The following is a 23,859-nucleotide window of genomic DNA, read 5'->3' as shown; positions in this document are numbered from 1 at the left end:
GAAGAATGGTTAGTGAGAGCTGTGCGAGCCATGTACAGAGATGCTGCCAGTAAGGTGAGGGTTGGAAATGAGTACAGTAATGAATTCCGGGTAGAGGTAGGGGTCCACCAAGGGTCCGTCCTCAGCCCCCTCCTATTTATAGTCCTCCAGGCAATCACAGAGGAGTTCAAGACAGATTGCCCCTGGGAGCTCCTCTATGCTGATGACCTTGCACTAATTGCGGAGTCACTTTCAGAACTAGAGGAAAAGTTTCAGGTGTGAAAGCAAGGACTAGAATCAAAGGGCCTTAGAGTCAACCTAGCTAAAACCAAAATCCTAATAAGTAGGAAGGTAGATAAAACACAAACCCCTTCAAGTAGATGGCCCTGCTCAGTATGTAGAAAAGGAGTAGGTAGTAACTCTATAAGATGTACCCGGTGCAAGCTATGGACACATAAGAGGTGCAGCAATATCAAAGGCAGGTTAACTAGGAAGTTAGCTTTTGTATGTGGCAGATGTTCAGGTGCAATAAACACTGTAAACAAACAGGAAACAACTTCTATCTCATTTCAGGGAGAAAAACTAGAGGTAGTCGATAGCTTCCACTATCTGGGTGACCAAGTTAGTAGTGGGGGTGGGTGCACTGAAAGTGTAGCTGCTAGAATAAGAGTAGCCTGGGCAAAGTTTAGAGAGCTCTTACCTCTGCTGGCGACAAAGGGACTCTCACTCAGGGTAAAAGGCAGACTGTATGATGCATGTGTACGAACAGCCATGCTACATGGCAGTGAAACATGGGCTGTGACTGCTGAGGACATGCGTAAGCTCGCAAGGAATGAAGCCAGTATGCTTCGTTGGATGTGTAATGTCAGTGTGTAAGTATCCTGAGAGAAAAGCTGAACATAAGAAGCATCAGTTGTAGTGTGCAAGAGAGACGATTGCACTGGTATGGACATGTGGTGAGGATGGATGAGGATAGCTGCGTGAAAAGGTTCCACACCCTAACAGTTGAGGGAATCCGTGGAAGAGGAAGACCTGGGCTGAGGTGGTGAGGCAAGACCTTTGAACATTGGGCCTCAGCGAGGTGATGACTACTGACCGAGACCTTTGGAAATGTGTTGTGTGTGAGAAGACCCAGCAAGCCAAGTGAGATCGTTGCCAGTGCCCCTGGACTGGCTCTTGTGCAGGTGGCACATAAAAGACACTATTTTGAGCATGGCCGTTGCCAGTACCGCCTGACTGGCCTTCGTGCGGGTGACACGTAAAAGCACCCACTACACTCTCTGAGTGGTTGGCGTTAGGAAGGGCATCCAGCTGTAGAAACTCTGCCAAATTAGATTGGAGCCTGGTGTTGCCATCCAGTTTTACCAGTCCTCAGTCAAATCGTCCAACCCATGCTAGCATGGAAAGCGGACGTTAAACGATGATGATGATGATGATCTAATTAGTTAGTATTTAAGTTTTGTAACATTTATAAATCTTAAACTATTTCTGGATAATTTTCTTTTCCTCCCTCTATTGTGGTAAAAGTTTATAAAACATTTCATCCTTTTGTTATAATTATTCTTCTTAATAATCCTTAACTTTAACTTTATACAATATAGCAGTATTGCTGAAAATAGTAAACAATAGTACTACATGATAAGATTTCCCCTGTTTTCATTTCAGCCCCCTTAATTGTACCAGTAAAAGGGAATAAATAAAACAAACACAGACAACAGGTTGAGTTAAAACGTTTATATTTAAGTAGCAAAGGTCGGATGAAGAGTTCAAACGGCAAAATAGCCAAGAGTCCATATTGCAGGGGTGTGGAGAGGGTGGGTAAAGGAGCTGGTAGGTTGGATGGATGGAAAGGTTGAGGAACGGATGGGAGGGGGGACCGAAAGGGCCTGTTTGAATGATGGAGCCCACATGTGAACGAGAGGGAATCATATTATAAGATGGTTGTGTGTGTGTGGGGGGGAAGGATGTACGCTTGTAGTAGGTTTTAAATTGTGTTGTTGAGGAGAAAGTGGGAGAGAGTTAAATAAAGAGAAAGACGAATTGGTGTAGTTTAGCCCTAGGTCAGTCCCGAATGAGCAGAACCATGGTCAGAGGAATTCTAGCCATGGCCATCCAGCTTTTTGGTCATATATCAAGGATGGCATTGGCATAAGTGTTCTTCCTGTGGTTGAGACAGGGTGTGATATGAAGGAGATTTGACTGCTGTTTCTAACAAGTGTAACTACCATGTAGAGGTGTCCCTCATTGGCTCATACATACAGAGATAAGACAGTAGAGTGTGATTTGAGGGAGATTTGGTTGCTATTTCTAGCAGGTCCAGCTACCATGTAGAGGCCTCCCTCATTGGCTCGTACATACATATATACATAGATAAGAGAGTAGGGTGTGATTTGAGGGAGATCTGGTTGCTATTTCTAGCAGGTCTAGCTACCATGTAGAGGCCTCCCTCATTGGCTCATACATATATACATAGATAAGAGAGTAGGGTCTGATTTGAGGGAGATTTGGTTGCTATTTCTAGCAGGTTCAGCTACCATGTAGAGGTCTCCCTCATTGGCTCATACATACATATATACATAGATAAGAGAGTAGGGTGTGATTTGAGGGAGATTTGGTTGCTATTTCTAGCAGGTCCAGCTACCATGTAGAGGTCTCCCTCATTGGCTCATACATACATATATTCATAGATAAGAGAGTAGGGTGTGATTTGAGGGAGGGTTGGTTGCTATTTCTAGCAGGTCCAGCTACCATGTAGAGGCCTCCCTCATTGGCTCATACATATATACATAGATAAGAGAGTAGGGTGTGATTTGAGGGAGATTTGGCTGCTATTTCTAGCAGGTCTAGCTACCATGTAGAGGTCTCCCTCATTGGCTCATACATACATATATTCATAGATAAGAGAGTAGGGTGTGATTTGAGGGAGGGTTGGTTGCTATTTCTAGCAGGTCCAGCTACCATGTAGAGGCCTCCCTCATTGGCTCATACATATATACATAGATAAGAGAGTAGGGTGTGATTTGAGGGAGATTTGGCTGCTATTTCTAGCAGGTCTAGCTACCATGTAGAGGCCTCCCTCATTGTCTCATACATATATACATAGATAAGAGAGTAGGGTGTGATTTGAGGGAGATTTGGTTGCTATTTCTAGCAGGTTCAGCTACCATGTAGAGGTCTCCCTCATTGGCTCATGCATACATATATACATAGATAAGAGAGTAGGGTGTGATTTGAGGGGGATTTGGCTGTTGTTCTTTACAGTTTAGGTGACTGTATAGCACAGCTTGATGGATATTGGGTGTTGTATGTTGGTGCAAGTGGCGGTAGAGGGGAGGGGAGACTTTCGGAGAGGGGAGGGGCGGTGTCATCACAGTTTAGTAGTTGTGTGTGTGTTTATGTATGTGACAAAGTTGTGGGGGGAGGTTGATAGAGGGAGGGAGACTGAGACAGAGAGAGAGTGAGAGCGGGTGATGGTAGTCTTGGGATAGGAAGTGGTGGTTTGAAGGGACCACGATGATGTTTGATGTTTGGTGATGTGAGGTGAGGTTTCAGTGTGGTCGAGCAGAGATTAGATCCTGGAGAGCTGATGTAAGAGGTTTGATGGTAGTATGGCTTCGAGGTTTTCTATGAGGCAGCTGATTGGAAGATACATCCAACCCAGGACCTGAGCAGAATAAAGAGAGAGAACACAAATATAATCATAGTAAAAATAATCATTTCTGTTACAGGCACAAGGCCTACAATTTTTTTTGGGGGGGGGGGAGAAATAATCGAGTACATCGACCCCAGTTTGCAACTGGTACTTAATTTATCAACTCCAAAGGGATGAAAGGCTATGTCAGCCTCGGTGGAATTTGAACTCAGAACATAGCGACAGGCAAAACACCACAAAGCATTTCGTCTAGCGTGCTAACAATTCTGCCAGCTTAACACCTTAATAATAATAATAATTTCTAGTGTAAGCACAAGGCCTGGATTTTGTGGGGACGGGGGACGGTCGATCACATTGATCTCAGTATGCAACTGGTACTTATTTCATCAACCTCAAAAGGATGAAAGGCAAAGTTGAACACAGAATGTAAAGATGAACAAAATGCTGCTCAGTATTTTGCCTGGCGTACTAACGGTGCTGCCATCTCACTGCCTCCATCGCATTAATTATTGGGAATATTTCACAGAATTAATGGTAGACTTATTGGGTTATTTCTGAAAGCTTTATTCCAAGAAACCTGAAAGCATAACCCGAGTTGTGTCTGTATCAGAAGATAGTCTCTCATCTGCTAATCATTGGAAAGCAAAGGAAATTGGACGGAATACAATGAATAATTACTCTTTTACTTGTTTCAGTCATTTGGCTGCAGCCATGCTGGAGCACCGCCTTTAGTCGAGCAAATCGACCCCAGGACTTATTCTTTGTAAGCCTAGTACTTATTCTATTGATCTCTTTTGCTGAACCGCTAAGTTACGGGGACGTAAACACACCAGCATCAGTTGTCAAGTGATGTTCTGGGGAAAACACACACACAAACATATATATATATATATATATATATATATATATATATATATACATATATACGATGGGCTTCTTTCAGTTTCCATCTACCAAATCCACTCACAAGGTTTTAGTCGGCCCAAGACTATAGTAGATGACACTTGTCCAAGACTTAATACACAGCACTCATAGAATTATTTTCTGCTTTTTTCCATTCAGAAAAAAAAAAAAAAATTACATTTCAAAATTTACACGGTCACAATTTCCTATCCAGAAAATAAAAATAGTAAAAAAAAAAAATAATTTTAGATGTAAAATATAGGGGGTCACAGTTTCACAGGGGTAACAATTTAATGCAACATGGTATACTCTGAAAACCACATCATCGATAATATATGAGCCAAGGTGAGGGGTCAGAGCCAATACATATTTCAATTCACCAGCACCTCCACTACCACCACCACCATCATCTCTCTCTGCCTCTCTTTGACCTCAAAACATCACCTCTCTGCTAAAATTTTACTCCTAACTCTCCTCATCAACTAACTTTTTTTAACCGCATCATATCATGGCTGCTTCTCTCTCCCTCTTTCTGTCTCCCTCTTCAACTAATCACATGAAAGCATTACAGACAAGCTAAGTAACAGAATGACAAACAAAATTATAGTAATAATGATCGTTTCAAACTTTAGCACAAGACCAGCAATTCCAGGGGAGGCAGGTAAGTCAATTACATCGACCCCAGTGCATAACTGGTACTTATTCCATCAACCCTGAAAGGATGAAAGCAAAGTCGATTTTGGTGGAATTTGAACTTACCGTTTTAGCAACAGTTCCCATGGGTTCTGGGTATTGGTGTGTGAGGAGTGCCAGGAGTGCTGTGAAGGAACAGAGACCGGCTGTGAAGAGGATGAAGAATGGAAGTTCCTTTTTGGGATACACAGACACCTCATGGAAGGCTGAAATAATAATGATAATAATAATAATAATAATAACAATAAAGTCTGTTTACTAATTGACATATACATACCTTGTGACCATAATATCTCGGCAAAAGAATTTGATAAGCCCAGAAAATATAAAATTCGCTCATTGAAATTGAAAAGATGTGGCATCTCAAGATGGTTAGATACCAGTGATTGTATGGGGCACTTGCAATGATCAAAAAAAGGAACTGAAAATGTTTGAGGATGATCCCTGCAGAAAGGGCAAAACATTGTCTTCACTGGTCAGAAGAACATTGAGAAGTACAATTGTCAGTGTGAATTTTCTTTCCTTTTTACCCCACCCCAATCTTATTCGTTTATTTTAAAACTTGTTTCAGTCCTTTGACAATGGCCAAGCTGGAGCACCACCTTTAGTTGAGGAAATCGACCCCAGGACTTATTTTTCGTAAGCCTAGTACTTATTCTATAGGTCCCTTTTGCCGAACCACTAAGTTACAGAGATGTAAACACACCACCATCAGTTGTCAAGTGATGTTGGGAGAGGGGAACAAACACAGACATACAAACATATATATATATATATATATATATATACACATATATACGACGGACTTCTTTCAGTTTCTGTCTACCAAATCCAATCACAAGGCTTTGGTCGGCCCAAGGCTATAGTAGAAGACACTTGCCCAAAGCAGAGTGAGCCAGCAGGAGTCCTGGGGTGGAACAAGAAAGAAATGGTTGTACAATATCCATAGTCTCAGGTGGTCATTCTTGGGAATCCAGCCAGAAAGTATAAAGATGTTTGCTTCTGATAGGACCCTATGGAGGAGGGGTCTAAGGACTCCAACCCTACAACTGGCAGGAGACTTGGATACTTCTCATAGGACCCTATCGAGGAGGGGCCTGAGGCCTCTTACCTCAACAATCCCCTCAGAAGTGGTGGTGGAGAAGACGGATGGATGTAAAGAGCCATAATGAAACACTACAGGATATTTTGTCTGATGCTCAACCGGTTATTTTGTCAATAATTTGATGATGCTAGGAAGAAGAATTTAGCAGAGGTACTTACATGGTAAAAGTTCTCTATCGATGCTTTCTGTACAGGTGGGGTAGGGATAAAAAAGGTGACCCTTCTCCAGAGGATAAGGGATCATACGGAAAGCTGTGGAGAAAGAAAAGAGAAACAGCTGTTATTACAGAATGGATTGACCCTTTCAGCATTCAGAGATTACTCTGTCAAATCTAATCCTTATTTATTTCCCGTTTTGAATTAATCCTGGATTATCTCATAGCTTTCAGTTTTCAATGATGTGATTGTTTAGTTTTAAAATGACATTGCATGGTAAGTGTGAGAAGGCTGATCTGGCTAGTTTGGACAAAAAAACAGGTTCAATATTAGGGACCCAGATATGGCTGGCTTAAATGCTAAAGGGAGATATGTACATATATATATATATATATATATATATATGTATATATATATATATATATATATATATATATATATATATGTATATATATATATATATATATATATATATATATATATATATATATATATATATGTATGTATGTATGTATAACCCTTTTCTATTCAGATTACTCAGTGAAATCATCATTATCATCGTCATTTAATGTCCTTTGTCCATGCTGGCATGGGTTAGGTGATTTAACCTGGGCTGGAAGGCTGGACTAGGCTCCAGTCTGATTTGGCATGGTTTCTATGGCTGGATGCCTTTACTAATGCCAACCACTTCCAGAGTGTGATGGGTGCTTTTACATGCCACCGGCACAGGTGCCATTTGTGTGGCACCAGTCTCTGCCACAAATGCAATTTTAATCGGTTTCACAGATCTTTTTCTTCTCAAGCACAACATAATGCCAAGGTCTTGGTCGTTCGTCATTGCCTCTGTGAAGCCCGGTGTTCAGAAGGTGCCCTTCATGTGCCAGTTACACGACACCAGCGTCAACCGCAACTACAATTTCAATGTAAAGCGTGATGTTGGTGTCATGTAACCGGCACCTCCTGTGTCGGTGGCACATAAAAAGCACCTTTCAAGCATTGGGCCTTGCGGAGGCAAAGTGGCTGATGCTGTTGGTGGCACATGAGAAGCTCCTTTTGAGTGTTGGCCTAATGGAGGTAATGACCAACACCTTTGGCATTATGTCGTGCCTAAGAAGAAGACCCATCAAGCCAAGTAAAATCGCTGTCATGGCAGATACTCGTGTCATGCAAATGGCACATACAACCTCCCGTTACACTTTTGGAGTGGTTGGTGTTAGGTAGGGCATCCAGCCGTAGAGAACCCTGCCAAATCAGATTGGAACCTGGTGTAGCCCCGGTCAAACTGTCCAACCCATACCAACATGGACAATGGATGTTAAATGATGAAAGTTTTTAATGACTCTTGTAGCTTTAAGATTTTAATGATGTGGTTGATTATTTTGAGAAGGACAATGTAGGGTAGGTGTAGTGGTGAGGATGTGGGGTGCAGTGTGTGATCTAGTGGTGGTGGTGGTGGTGGTGGTGTGGTGTAATATGGTCCATTCTCTTTGAGAGTTGTGTGGGTAAGTGGTGCTATTAATGTAGCGTGAAATGTAGCCCAGCAGGTCATCACGCGACCCCCTGAACCCCACCACCACAAAGACCAGGACCACCCTAAAAACAACAACAACAACAATACTTACTGCCCTCCCATGTGCAGTGTAAGAGGTTGAAGGCACCATCAACCCATTTCCAATGTGGTAAGTGAAAGAAGGCATAGGCTATGGCCTCGCTGTCACCTCTCTTCAGGATGTGTTCAGGAGGTAGTATGAGGCTTTTCATCTCCAGCAGGTACTGAAATATAAGAGAAGATAAGAAAGCAGGTGAGACTATCTGGACATATAGGGGACATAGAATATAAGAATTCACACGTGCACATACACATACAAATCTGCCCATACACACACATGGTTCACACTATCCCAAAGTGTGTATGCATGTGATTGGGGACCACATGTGAATTTATGTTCCCACTGACACTCCAAACATGACCTCTACACCTTAGCAACAAATGACTACAGCCATTTGCATCACAATATCATCAATGGGCGTAATGTGAATTCCAACCTTTGTCCTTCAAGCGTACGTGTGTCTATACTTTATACGTATATTTGTGAGTGTGTGTAAGTGTCTATATGATTGTGTGTGCTTGTATATATGTATAAGTATGGTTATATATGTATATATGTATCTAAGACGTTGTATCCATTCACCGTTAGACGGTGGTGAGAGGGACAAATGCACACACACACACACATATATATGTGTGTGTGTGTGCATCTATGTATGGGGTGGCACATAAAAGACACCATTTCGAGCGTGGCTGTTTTCGTGCGGGTGACACGTAAAAGCACCCACTACACTCTCTGAGTGGTTGGCGTTAGGAAGGGCATGCAGCTGTAGAAACTCTGCCAAATTAGATTGGAGCCTGGTGTTGCCATCCGGTTTCACCAGTCCTCAGTCAAATCGTCCAACCCATGCTAGCATGGAAAGCGGACGTTAAACGATGATGATGATGATGATGATATATATGTGTGTGTGTTTATATTATTAATAAATTCATAAACTTATCAATAATATTCTCAGGAAATCAATATTTAATATTTCGAAAGATATATGTCGAATATGACATGGTAATATAATAAATTTAAAATTTAAGATATAAATATACGAAACATAAATATAAATATGTATAAAAATATGAATGTAGACAAAGATACATGTGAATATAAATGCGGAATTACTGATAGTATGCTGATCTTTTGATCCCATTGTGATTATAGTAATATCCGCGAAACGATCATCAGATGTTTAATTCTTTAAATTTTAGGCTTTTTTTATATTTTAGACTTTACAATATTCACGCTTAATTACGCATTAATTTTTATACGCATTTATATTCACATGTATCTTTATCTACATTCATATTTTTATATATATTTATATTTATATTTCGTATATTTATATTTTAAATTTTAAATTTATTATATTACCATGTCATATTCGACATATATCTTTCGAAATATTAAATATTGATTTCCTGAGAATATTATTGATAAGTTTATGAATTTATTAATAATATAAACACACATATATATATATTTATTTGCTCAAAATAATAGAGCACTCAATATAAGTTCAGTTACATATTCTTTTAGAATATTACTTATGAAAGTTATATATATATATATATATATATATATATATATAAAACCGTTAACAAATTAAGTCATGTATACAACTTGAACTGACACATATCAGTACATAAACATACGTTCACATGTACACACACACAAACATGTCTACACACTTACCTAAATACTCATGTACACACTTACATACATGCGTATAGGCATGCACACATGCATATGCAAGTACACATATGCATACACACACACATACGTACATATATATCATGAACTGTTACTTTCGCAGATGCAGCACGGAATTTTGTCAGCGAACAGGTTGCAGTCTCAAAGCAACGAAAATATTTTTGGAAATTATATTTAAATGTTGAAGTGAATCTAATGGTTCTTGTGTTTCTTAAATGGCTTATAAACACCTTCCACGCTACAGTTGTGTGTGCATATATATATATATATATATATATATATATATATATATATATATATATATATATATATATATATATATACGGCAGGGTTCTTTCAGTTTCCGTCTACCAAATCCACTCATAAAGCTTTGGTTAGCCTGAGGCTATAGTAGAAGACACTTGCCCAAGATGCCATGCAGTGGGACTGAACCTGGAACCATGTCATTAGTGAGCAAGCTACTTACCACACAGCCACTCCTATACAAGAGGGGAAGTCAAACATTTTCTGCACTTTCGTCATAAAATATCATTATTATTGTCACAAGGCTTTCTGCGCATGCATGCTTGTAGTTGGTGGTATTGTGGTGACATGATCCAAGTTGGAGCCAGATCGTGCCATTTTTCTTTTTGGTTTTACAGTGTAAGCATGGCTGCTCCCCTAGCGATGTGCACCAAAGAAGAACAAAGAGCAGTGATCCAAGAGATGATTAATGGTGAGCCAGTTCATCATTAGCATCTCTCGAGCTTGCTGAATCTTCTCATCAGTAGTGAAGATTGATGGGCATTCTGCTCCCTCTTTGTGCATCATGCCTTTCCAATCACAACTAAACTTCTCAATCCACCCCCACACACACACTTCTACATGGTAGTTCACTGTCCCGATGTTGTGCTAAAACCTCACTTTGAATTCCAGCACCTGACACACCTTCCGACCAGAGAAACTGGATCACTGCTCTTTGTTCTTCTTTGGTGCACATGGCTTGTGGAGTGGCCATGCTTATGTGGTACGATCAGGCTCAAACTTCATTTACGTGAGCTTAATAGTACCAACTAGAAGCAAGCATGCGCATAAGGCAGTGTGACAATAATAAAGATATGTCGTAGCAAAAGTACGGGATAATTTTGACATCTCTGCTGAGCTGAGACCTCTTTTAGAAGCAACATCTGGGGAAAATCTGTAAAGAAAATCAATAACAAAATAAACAGCCACAAAACCTTATTGACCAGACAGAAACTGGGCAGCTTTGGGTGGGAATTGATTTGAGTTGGGATGACCTGTTGGGTGAACACTCCTTCCCGATTAGATCACTGAGAAATGTGAAATGTAATCAGAGAGAAAGGCAGGTGTGTAATGTGGCCAGTGAGAGAAGAAGATTTGATCAAACTAGAAAGTATTTGAAAATGTTTGCTTTCACTAAATCCTCAAAGTTAGTACTTCTAGTATTTGAGTGAAATTCAAAAGGTGGCTGGCATCGTTGGAAGGCTTTCCATCAATAAATTTTACTCTTGCCTCCATTGGTTTGGTGCAGCCAATGAGAGACGCCTGCACTCATCTCAGTCACTCAAGTCACTAAGGAAAGTTTCATACTCAACTCAGTCAGCCAAAACATCAATTTTGTTGCACTCGACCAATGAAGAAAACTTGGCCGAGTCACTCAAGTGATTGAGGGAAGGCTGTACTTAACCACTGATAGCCTGTAAGGGGTCACTCGACTGGCTTAGTAATCACAGCTAAATCCTTTCTGAAACTTCAATGGAGGAAAGATACAGTTGATAACATAGTTCTAGACAGTTTAAAAATCACACAGGATGATCATAGCTGGAATGTCTTTCAATCTAGTTTAGCTCTGACACAACAACAACAACAACAAGTTAAAAAGGTTACTTACTTGTCTGCTACAGCTTGGGCTTTTAGTAATGCTGCTGTGTAACATATTGTAGCTGACTTTGGAAGATTTATATCTGTTAATATATACATAGGGTATGAATAAAATCAAATATCTACATGTGTGTGTGTGTGTGTCAATACATGTATTGATATAAGGTGTGTATAAAGTCAAATACGTGTGTGTGTGTGTGTGTGTGTGTGTGTGAGAGAGAGAGAATGAACACAAGAGACATAGCTTGAATGAATGGTGGCTTCGTTTTCAATCACTGCCCAAATATCAACAGACACTCACACAGAGTGGCGAGCTGGCAGAAATGTTAGCATGCCAGGCGAAATGCTGTGGTATTCCGTCTGTCTTTACATTCTGAGTTCAAATCTCAGCAAGGTTGACTTTGCCTTTCATCCTTTCAGGGTCAATAAATTAAGTACCAGTTTATGTACTGGGGTTGATATAAATTGACTGGCCCTCTACCCAAAATTTCAGGCCTTGTGCCAAGAGTAGAAATGAAACAGACACCCACGCACACACGCACACAGATTCAATGTGCCTGTGGGTTTTTGTTCTCAACCTGGGACTTTTAGAAGAAAGAACCTCTTCTTTTTAAGTTTGGTGCTTAGTCTGCCAGTCTCTGGTGTTGTGAAGCAAGGATGGAGTGGGTCTGTGGGTGGGACACAGACAAATACAGAGATATGTACACACTCACACACATGTATGTATGTATTTCTGTGTGTGTGTGTGTGTGTGTGCATGTATGTATATACATGTGTGTGTGTGTGTGTGTATGTATATTTATATAAATGTGCATATGTATGTGTGTGTGTGTGTGTCTGGTTTATCGGTAAAACATAAATTGTAAAAAGAAGCATGCTCTAAGTTATAGAGCAGTATATTGTAAAGAGAGACAAGGCCAGTCTACGAGATTAAAACCAGTCGGTGCATGGCCTCTATAGTCACGGGGCCACTGACTACAGAGGCTATGTGCCAACAGGTTTTGGGGTCTGATGATACCCTGTAAAGCTAAGCACTCTATGGATAAGAAACTCAGGGTAATCCCATAGACTGGCTTTATCTATCTTTATATATACATACATACGCACACACACACATACAATCTACTTCTATTACTAGACCTGACTCAATAAACCCAACATTATTTCTCTCGTTTCTGTACTCTTATTCTCTTCACCCCATTCTAGCCCTTCTTTTGTCAGAGTTCTCTCTCTTCTCTTCACCTTCTTTACCATATTACTTTCAACAAAAAAAAAAAAAACAGAAAAACCTTCACAGACTAACAAGGTTTCTTTCAAGCCACACAATACAAGATCAAATGTAGAGAGTTCATAATTGTGTGAAGATCTACCACGAAACGTTTCCCCTTCATAGTGTAGGACACACAAGCTGTGTATACAACAGGGACCAGTCCTATCAACATTTATTTCTCCCCAGATTGTTAATTATATCCCTGCTCTTAAGTCTGAATACAACAAATGTAAAAATGACAATTATGATGATGATGATGTTAAGATAATTAAGATAAACATGTAGTAGGGTTAATATTTTACTGACCATCATATTTTGCTAATACTGCTTGTACATCTGAGTAAGCCTGTAGTTCTAGGAGATCTTCTATGAGGTTTTCATGAATTGTGAACAGGTTCATCATTGGGAATTCTTTCATTAACTGAAATGAGATTCATAAAGATGGAGGCAGTTGATTGGACTGTATTGAAAGAGGAAAAAAAAACACACAAAGGTGGGTTGAAGCATGTTACAGGAAAAATAAAAAAGCTGAAACAGGCAATGGAGCTGTGTTGCCAAAACAAAAAAAAAGGGGGGAGGGGGGACTGCATCACAAAAACTGAAAACATGGAAAAGCTGGTTATTACTGTTCAGCTCTATATTTCAAATATTACAAGTTTATGTTGTCAACTCAACCTACGAAATATAAGCTGTGAAATTTCACTGATTTCTTTGCAAGAGTTGAATTCTTAAAAATAAAATCTTGACTCTATAGGCCATAACCCAAAAAAACAACAACAATATCTGATGGTTTAACAATTCTGCCAATCTACTGCTTTCATACACAAGATTAGAGCTATAATCTCTATATCTTTAATCTCTCAACTGGCACAAATCTGTCCTCGGGTGTTGGTGCCACATCAAAAGCACCCAGTACCCCTTGTAAAGTGATTGGTGTTAGGAAGGGCATCAAAGCACAGAAACCATGTCAAAACATAATGGAGCCTGGTACAGCTCCCGTCTTTGCCAGGTCCCGTCAAACTGTCCAGTCTATGCCAGCATGAAAAACAAACAGTAAATGATGATAATAAAAATACAGCCCCACCCACTCAGCCCCCAACACTGTGTTGTATGTAGGAGGGTCCAGAGAAATCTCATATTGTTCTAGAAAGTTTCAGAAAATCCCAGAAAGTCCCAGAAGATTGCAGAAAATTTAAGAATGCTTGAAAAATCATTGGCACTTACATCTCTCATCATTTTCACAGCTTCCTTTGTCCGGCCGAGTTTCCGTGCACACATGGCCAGCCGTCTTTTGATGTAAACTAGAACATTGGTGTCTCTTCCTGAAAAGACAGAGATAAGAGAAGGTGGTTTCATCAATGCCGGACGTGTGAATATGAAAGAGAAGAACGTTGCTTTGAGCTTCGTACTTCCATTTCACTCAGATGAGCATCTCATGTTTGGTCCCCCCCCCCACATCCATTGTTGATGACATCACATAAAGCTCCTGCAAGTCATTCCACACTGAGCAGCTCAGCCATCTGGATGTTGGGATCCACAATGCTGAGGGAGTCCACTCGTCAGCCCCTACACTCACCTACACAAAGAGCATAAGACACACACACGTCACCGGCAACAACGACAACATCATTTTACATGAATCAAACATCGCAGGTTCACTAATTAGATACAATCAGCAGTTTTAATGAGTGTAGACTGTTGGAATAAAGGAAGGGGTGAGGAGGACCTGAAGTACTGACTCAACAACAAAGTCTCGTCCAACCCATGCCAGCATGGAAGAAGAAACAGTAACAATGATGAAGAAACAACAATCTGCACACCAACATTACTACTACCACCACCACCACCATCAGTGACCACCCAACCATGCAACAACTTGTACTGGGTTACATGTTACCAGTGATGCATAACAGTGACCTGACCACTGCACATTACCTCTTCTATACTCCACTGAGTGCCACACTACACCTACCTCCACACACCACTTGGACCCTAACCCTAACCCACCCAATGCCATACTCGACCCGAGGCCACACAACATTCCACATCTCTCTACTTACTGTGTGCTGTGTCATGCATCAGTGACTGCTGACATGTCTGTTGTGACTTTTTATAGCTGATCTCTGCATATTTGTATGCTAGCCTGAAATTATATAGACAGATAGATAGATAGATAGATAGATAGATAGCTAGCTAGCTAGATAGCTAGATAGATAGATAGGCAGATGGATAGATAGATAGATAGATATGTTTCTTTATTAGCCACACAGGGCTCAACATAGAAGGGACAAAATACAAATGTAGAGGGGGGCGAAAACAAAGCAGAAAAAAAACAAACAAAAGTGGGGACAACGATGAAAACAAAAAAAAGTAAAACGTTTGGGGTATTTACAAAAATACGAAATAATACAGAAAATTCCCAATAAATGGGGAGGTTATCCGTGGAAAGAAAAACCTACGAAAAGACCACGGTAACCTCGGTCCTTAGTGTCACAATTTGTTAAATAAAATTTCTTTTATTTATGCAAGAAACGTAAGTAACTCTCTGTTTACAAAATTTTAAAACGTTTTATAGAATCATGGTCAAGGTGGCTTCGTCATTTATACGTGCCATTCTTGCTACATGTATCCATCTTTTTTCGAAACATTTGCTAGACAACACTTGCCTCTCTACTCTCACCTTCCTTTTCAAGTGATACTTGAAAAAGTTGATGAGAGATTGACCAGAGAGGAAAGTGTTTGTCTCTAATCCTTTCAGACGCGTCCACCAGATGCATTCTTTCGCCATAGCCACAAGCACGATAAATACAGCTCTTCCTTCCCGTTTAAAGGAAGGAGGCGTGACGATATTGACGATAGACTCGGTTGATAAACCGACTCGTCCCACACATGACAGCAGTCGTTCGACATAAGCCCACAGCTCCGAAATGGTTGGACACTGCACGAGTGCGTGCAGAACGGTTTCGTTGCTCTGACTGCATCTCGGGCAGGTCGGCCCCGTTTTTCGCGAGCCGTGTCTATAGAGCTTATCCCGAACGGTCATGGATAGATAGATAGATAGATAGGCAGATGGATAGATAGATAGATAGGCAGATGGATAGATAGATAGATAGATAGATAGATAGATAGGCAGATGGATAGATAGATAGATAGATAGATAGATAGGCAGATGGATAGATAGATAGGCAGATGAAGACTAAAACAATACCTGTTGTCATAGGAATGATAGCAAAACTGCGGGTGTATATATGTTTGTGCGTGAGTGTATGTGCGTGTGTACATGTGTGTGTATACATGTGCGTGTGTATTTTATGTGTGCATGTGAATGAGGGGTTGTATGGGGAGGTATATGTGTGTTTACTGCATTTGTATGTGCATGCATGTGTGTGTACATGTGTATGTGCATGTATGCGTGCATGCGCATGTGTGTGTATGTATATGTATATGTGTGGGTGTATATATACATACATATATAAATATAGATATATATAATATATATGCATATATATAAACATACATTTATGTATACATGCATATATATATATATATATATATATATATATATATATATATATATATATGTATATATATATATATATGTTGTTGTACTTGGGGATGGTCATATTGCCAGTTTAGCCAATAAAAACACACGCACTGTATATTTGGTGTTAATTTGCTTCAGCCTTATATTACATTAATCTTAATCTTATTTCGGCCAGAGTTCTTTCGTCACACTTCTGTGACCTCATCAGTGGTCCTTTGTTTTCTTCTTTCTTATGTGTGTCTCACCTTGCTAACTATCAGCCATTTTGTATTTTGTATTCCTATTGTATGTGTCTATATATATATATATATATATGTATGTATGTATGTGTGTTTTTTCAGTGTTTACAAATAACACAGAAAAATAAATAAACAGCTACCAGGGTAGCAAAGATGCACGCAAGTAACAAGAATGTAACAACCTGTTTATAAAGGTAGAAACTCCAGGTTAAGGTGAAATGTTTTGTATAAGAAAGATAAATAAATAAATGGAGTTAAACGCAGGTGTTAGTCAAATTCTTTTTACTTCCGACATATGCTTTGAAGACAACATTGGTATTATTCCAGAAAGAATGAAATGGTGTAAAACAATACAATCTTCTCAGCAGGGAAAGAAACCAATCACATCAATAAGACATTTTAACAGAATGTGATGACTGTGTATATGACGAAGGGAACACTGCTAAGTCTTTTTTAAAAATTCATTAGTAGATATAATGTCAAAGGTAGTTTCACTTAGACTTTCTAGATTATCTGTTAATGTGACTTAAAGGAGGCTATAAAGAAAAAATTACCTGTATTAACCCTGTTGACATTAATTCTACCTCTATTAATTAGGACATGACATCAAGTTGTAACGATATTAATGATTTTAATTTCATTTCGAACAACCAAATCGAATATTGTATTTCTGCAGCTTAAGGGAGATAACCGTTATTTAAGCCCCTTTGTAATAGTCTCAGAGTGATAATTGAAAGAGATAATATATTTTAAATTAGTTGAGGGTTTGTGGTATGGGAAATATGAGTCATTATGCAAGTTAAGGGTGATATCCACAAAGTTGGCTTTAGTTATATCATCATCAAAAACAATGCTTCAGTCCATGTTTCGGAAAAATTTAACTAAGCTGCTCCTAACCCTTTGTAGTTTTTGGTTAGAAGCATTTTGAAGGTAGAGTAGACAATCATCATGGTATAGATCACCATTGATGTTTGGGAATTGGTCAGCCATTTCAGAAAGAGAATATATACGGACCAAAGCAGCGATTTGTGCTGAATCAGAACTTCTCATTGTGACATCAAAATTGTCAGGTGTATCTTTACGGAGGGCCATAGCTTGTTATCGAATTTAATAATCGATTTCCTGGCGGCCAACACATCCTTAATTTCATCCTTGGTGAGACCTGCTTTGTTGTAAGTGAGCCAGAGTAGCTTGTTAAGTAGGATTGGGTTGATAGAAACTAGAAATGTCAAACTGGATAAACTTAGTGCCATTTCTTGTTCTTAATCAAACTAAACCAGTCAACGACTTGGAATGAATTAAAAATATATTCATTTATCTATATATGTACATATATGTATACAACTGGAAAGGCAACTGACTGTAAAGCAGTGTATCAAGAATATGTATGCTCCCAACCCATGCCAGCATGGAAAAATAGACGTAAAAGGATACTTATGTTACAATATGAAAGTCAAAGCCAGACTTACTCTGTGGGCCTCTCGTATTCTCACTTTGGGGTTTCTCTCTCGTCAGGCCATCTGCATAACTGAAGGGAAAGAGAGAAAGAGAGAGACGTATGGTGGGAGGTGTGAGTGGGTAAGGTAGCAAAAAGAAAACACACACACACACACACAGATATACATATGCAGACATATACACACACACACATACACAATTATCTACATACATATACATACACAAGGGATTTAGTCTTTCATTTTTTTAAAATTTCAATCATTTGACTGGAGCACCACCTTTAGTCAAGCAAATCAAACCCCAGGACTTATTCTATTGATCTCTTCTGCTGAACTGCTACATTACAGGGACTTAGCAGTTGTCAAAGTGATGATGAGGGGACAAACACACACACACACACACACACACACACACACACAATGGGCTTCTTTCAGTTTCCATCTGCCAAATCCACTGACTGGGCTTTGGTTGGCCTGAGGCTATAGTAGCAGACACTTTCCCAGGGTGCCATGCAGTGGAATTGAACCCTGAACCATGTGGTTTGTAAGCAAGCTACTTACCACACAGCCACTCCTGCACCTGTGCTGCAAAGTTCTTGGCTTTGGGTGAAAGAAAATCCAGGAGGATCAGTTATTTATAATTTCATTCAACATATTCCCCCTTTCAGATTCACTGACTTAACACAGGGGTCCTTCAGTTTTTCTAAGACCTGTAAAAGAACTTGGAAGGTTGGGCCTCCAACCAGGCCTTTCATGACACCCTTAAAAACCAGGAACTTTTCAGCACCCACCTCATACATACACACGCACACACAGATGGTTTCTCTGTAGTGATCAAATGTTTGTGTAGACATAAGTTCACCCCCTCTATCAAATCGACATTACCTGTACAGGTGCAACTGGGTGCCACACATCAGATGACAAAATGATTGCAGAGCAATATGAAGTGAAGTACTTTGCTCAACAACACAACACAACACCTGGTCTGGGAACTGAACCCATGATTTTGCAATTGTGAGTGCAACACGCTAAACACCAAGCCTTTAATTTCGTTTACAAGAGACATTTGCAATATGAAAATAAACTCTTATACTATTAATTAGGTCAGTTACAGCCTAATTATGCCAAATGGCAATACCAGGTGTTTTCGAGTTGCACCGAGCTGTGCTGATATAATAATAATAAAAATCATAATAATAATAATCCTTGGATGGAATTTATAAATATTTTAATGCATCCCAATGTGCATTTCCACAAATCATGTTTCTTCAGATCAAAGATGGTATTTCTGGGAGGCTGTAATCTTAAGAAACATGGTTTGTGGAAACACACATAGTGATTCGTTATAATATTTATTAATTCCATGTAAAGATTATTATTATTATTATTACTATATTAGTTAGTTCTTCTTGTTTGTGGAACAAATCAGTCCTTGCCATATGTCATGAAGAACTGCCTCCACCTCCCTAAGATTCCATCAGAAGTTCAGGGCCCAAAGAAGGACACACACAGAAACACGCACATGAAATATATACATCATGTCCCTTCCCACCACCACCACCACCAACAACAACAACAGCCTCAGTAAAAACTAACAAAAGTGTACCCACTCTCATATTCCTGTTTGCCAGCATCTCCATCACATGTGAAGAACGTCTGGTGATCCTGCGCTGACAAGTTCATATCATAATAAGTGAGTGGCTCTTTGTCCATTTCCCATGTGAATCGCTGGTATTCGGCACCTCGAAAGAGGTTGAGCGGATTTCGCCATAGCTTACACTCTGTTGGACAGAAACAGCAGAAAGAAAGAAAAGACAATCAACAAAAAGAATCAAAGACATTTTCAAAGAGGAATAGTCTAAGAGGAATCGGGAATTACTGTTAATATTTTTTACTACAAAGGCGGCAGTTAGCTGGTAGAATTGTTATTGGGCTGAATGAAATGCTTCGTGGCATTTCAGTCATCCTTTTGGGGGTCGATAAATGAAATACCACTGGCTCCTGTGCTGGTGGCATGTAAAAAGTACCATCCGAACATGGCTGATGCCAGTGCCGCCGGACTGGCTCCCATGCTGGTGGCACATAAAAAGCACCTGCTACATTCTCAGAGTGGTTGGCATTAGGAAAGGCATCCAGCTGTAGAAACCTTGCCAGATCAGACTGGAACCTGGTGCAGCCTCCTGGCTTGCCAGTCCTCCGTCAAACTGTCCAACCCATGCCAGCATGGAAAGCGGACATTAAACGATGATAATGATGAAACACAATCGACTGGTTTTTAATAAGAGATCCTTATTCACCATTCTTCAAACCTTAAAGCTGCCATGCACAGTAAAACCTTTAACTGACATAGAGAAACAGTGGAGAGAGCACCTGTCCACACTGTGACACTAAAAAGGGTAAAGACCCCCTTGAGTCATGAGTGATCATGGGACTGTGCCTTGAAAGTTCCCCTCCAAAGCACAAGTCCAGGCAAGGTTGTTTACCCAAGCATACCAGCCTCTCCTCTCTCTGCCACTGGTGTTATCCAAGGGAAAGGCAAAGGGGCCGATACAGCTTGGCACCAGTGAAGAGTCACAACTCATTTCTACAGCTGCTCGAGAACCCAATACACAGCCCGGTCCAGGAATCGAACTCACTACCTCATGACTGTGAGCTTGATGTTCTAACCACTGCAACACATGCAATAAGCCACGGTATGCCTCAGTATACTGTATGGTCCTTAACCAGGTGCAGCTAAGATGTATACCCGGCTCTTGGTTGTTTTTGCAAGATGTTGATCACAGAGGGGCTGGATTAAGGCAAGCCCAGGGCTACACAACAACAATAAGATGAACACTGACCTGGCACATGATGCTGTTGGCTGTTGCTGTTACCTCCCTCTGACACGTTGCTGTCACCTGTGCTGCTGCTGTTGTTGCTTCCGCTGCTACCCCCCAGCAGCGGTGAGAGGTGGTTGATGGAGACTTGCTCTATGAATGAGGTGCCATACTTTTTGAAGTACCACCACTCAAAGATCTGGAGTGAGAGAGAGAGAGAGAGATGTGTGAGTGAGAGGAGAGAGAGATGAACAAGAAAAAGCTATATAAATACAACAGCATGGAGGGAGGGGCAGACAGGATCTTCACCGTGGGGCTTGGCTTGGGCCAGGGTTAGATGTTGAAGGTGGCAGTGGTGGTGGTGGTGGTGGTGGTGGTTGTGATGTCCCTTACACGGGGTGAGGATAATGATTGTGGAACTGTGTAGAAACCAGTTTCAAATTCCGGCACAAGGCCAGCAATTTCAAGGGAGGAGATAAGTTGATTATATTGATCCTCAGTTTATAACTGGTACTTATTCAATCAACACTGAAAGGATGAAAGGCAAAGTTCACCTTGGCAGAATTTGAATTTGGAACTGTGTCGATATTAAGAGCTGGATCATGCGTGTATCTGTGCTTGTGTGTGTGCATGTGTGTGTGCGTGTGTGTGTATGTGTATTCTGTTGGTCTCTTTTGCCAAACTGCTAAGTTACATGGGTGTAAACACACCAACATTGGTTGTCAAGTGATGTTGCGGGGACAAACACAGATGTGAAACAGAGTCTTGCTCAAGAACACAACACACAGCCTGGTCCGGGAATCGAACTCACTACCTCATGATTGTGAGCAGGACACTCTAACCATTGAGCCATGCGCCCTTGTATAGGAGGTAAAATACAGAGGAGCCATATTGAAAGAGAGGGTAGAATAAAGGAACAGACAGACAAACAGGTGTGTCACTTACCAATATGAGACCTGAAATCAAAGACGAGGTCCCTGTAAGGGCCACATAGAACTTTGGAGTCAGGGTGTTGAGGAACATTGTGGCTGGAAAAGACAAAAAACAAAACAACAATGAGGGACTTATTTAAAGAATCACCTGAAGATGTGCATTTTACACCTTGGATGGAAGATAATGACTACACAACATCTCACCAATGTACTGAAGGCATAGAAATGTGTTGAAACAATTGTAGTGATTTAAAAAAAAAAAAACATATCATTCATTCCATTTTCTATCATTTACCTGTACCTGCGTATACGTATGTGCAGACACACACACATACATACACAGTGCAAAACATAGACGTACTAAAGGAATAGAGAGGACTGTGGGTGGAGGGAGGTGGAGGTGATTGTGAGACTGATGATGATGATGGTATTAATAATGGTGATAGTGATGATGATGATGATGATATTGGTAATGGTGCTGGTGGTGAATATGATGGTGATGGTGATGATGATGATGATGATGATGATGATGGTGAAAATTGTGGTGATGCCACTACAACACAGCCGCAAAATGCCTGAAGACAATGATGGCCCCCCCCCATTTCCTCCCACCACCACCACTGCGATGACAATGACAACTAAGACATGGCAGTGATTCCAGCCTTGGCAACCACTAGTTACCATAGCAACAGATAAAGCAGCAGTGATGAGACCAGCAGCAACAACACCCAGTCAGTGTGTCTGTGTGTCTGTATCTGTGTGTTCGTGTACTTGTCTGTGTGCATGTGTGTGTGTGTGTGTGCGCATATAACTGTCTGTGTGTTCTGGCTCTGCTGTGTAAAGATGAAGAGGAAGGGTGGAATGCAAAGACAGAAGAGGATGCTGTTACAACAACAACAACAGCAACAGCAATTATGATGTCATCGAACCATCGAGAAAACTTCTCTTATGTGGTCATTCAGTTTGGTAGAAATAACAGTCACAGCACATTCACAAAAATCTCACAAGGAAAAACACTTTGGATAATGTAGTCCTAGATACACTATGACTGGATAAAAGACAGGGTGGTCAGAGATGGGACGTCTTTCATCATGGGTCTATCTGGATCAGAACTGACTTGAGACTAACACTAACTATTATACTAAACATTAGATAATGTAGTCCTAGATACACTATGACAGAATAAATGATAGGATGGTTACAGAGGGGACATCTTTGATCCTAAGTCTGTCTGAATCAGGACAGACCTGGAGCAAAACCCCTTTCGTCACCATCAGATTGCACTGAGAAAGTTCCCCTCCGAGGCACAAGTCCGGGCAAGGTTGTTTATGGAAGACCAGCAGTCGCCCATGCATACCAGCCTCCCCATCTCTTTGCCACTGATGTTATCCAAGGAAAAACAAAAAACAAAGACAGATACAGTTTGGCACCAATGACATCACAGCCCGGTCTGGGAATCGAACCCACTTTGAATGATGATGATGTTGGTGATGATGTTGATTTTAATTGGAGATGTGTTGATGGTGATGATGGTGATGAAGCAACCAAGACTAAACATGAGAGATTGACAGTTTGTTGATGTTGTCAAACTTCAATGTTCGAAGGTCCGTGTTACTGGATGAAAACAGAAAAGACCCCCTGTAAACACATACACAACAGCCTACAGGCATTACATCAATTACACAGCCCCCTCACACATACATATACAAAGAGAAGAGAAATTGTAAAATGTCCAGGTAAGCAAAAACGTGGCTGTGTGGTAAGAAGCCTGCTTCCCAACCACATGGTCCTGAGTTCAGTCCCATTGTGCGGCAACTTGAGCAAGTGTCTTCTACCATAGCCTTGAGAAAACCGAAGCCCTGTGAGTGGCTTTGATAGATGGAAACTAAAAGAAGCCCATCATACATGTGTGTGTCTTTCTC

General features: G+C 40.5%; 1 protein-coding gene across 1 annotated transcript; it reads right to left on the bottom strand.

Annotated features, from left to right (window-relative positions):
- Positions 1-1,693: 1,693 nt before the first annotated feature.
- Positions 1,694-22,538, bottom strand: LOC149129234 (protein ST7 homolog). The gene is given in 14 exon segments (XM_089346687.1): positions 1,694-3,643; positions 5,294-5,433; positions 6,491-6,583; positions 8,110-8,260; positions 10,876-10,975; positions 11,690-11,762; positions 13,256-13,370; positions 14,174-14,271; positions 15,010-15,092; positions 18,176-18,260; positions 19,800-19,970; positions 21,030-21,204; positions 21,951-22,033; positions 22,233-22,538. Coding segments are annotated over 14 exon segments (1,521 nt in total). The 5' UTR covers positions 22,291-22,538; the 3' UTR covers positions 1,694-3,547.
- Positions 22,539-23,859: the final 1,321 nt, after the last annotated feature.

The sequence above is a fragment of the Octopus bimaculoides genome, unplaced genomic scaffold (genome assembly GCF_046866305.1).
Source record: "Octopus bimaculoides isolate indiv1 unplaced genomic scaffold, ASM4686630v1 contig91, whole genome shotgun sequence".
NCBI classification, from domain to species: domain Eukaryota; kingdom Metazoa; phylum Mollusca; class Cephalopoda; order Octopoda; family Octopodidae; genus Octopus; species Octopus bimaculoides.
The sequence above is the reverse complement of the archived record's forward strand: the minus strand, read 5'-3'. Positions and strand labels throughout refer to the sequence as shown.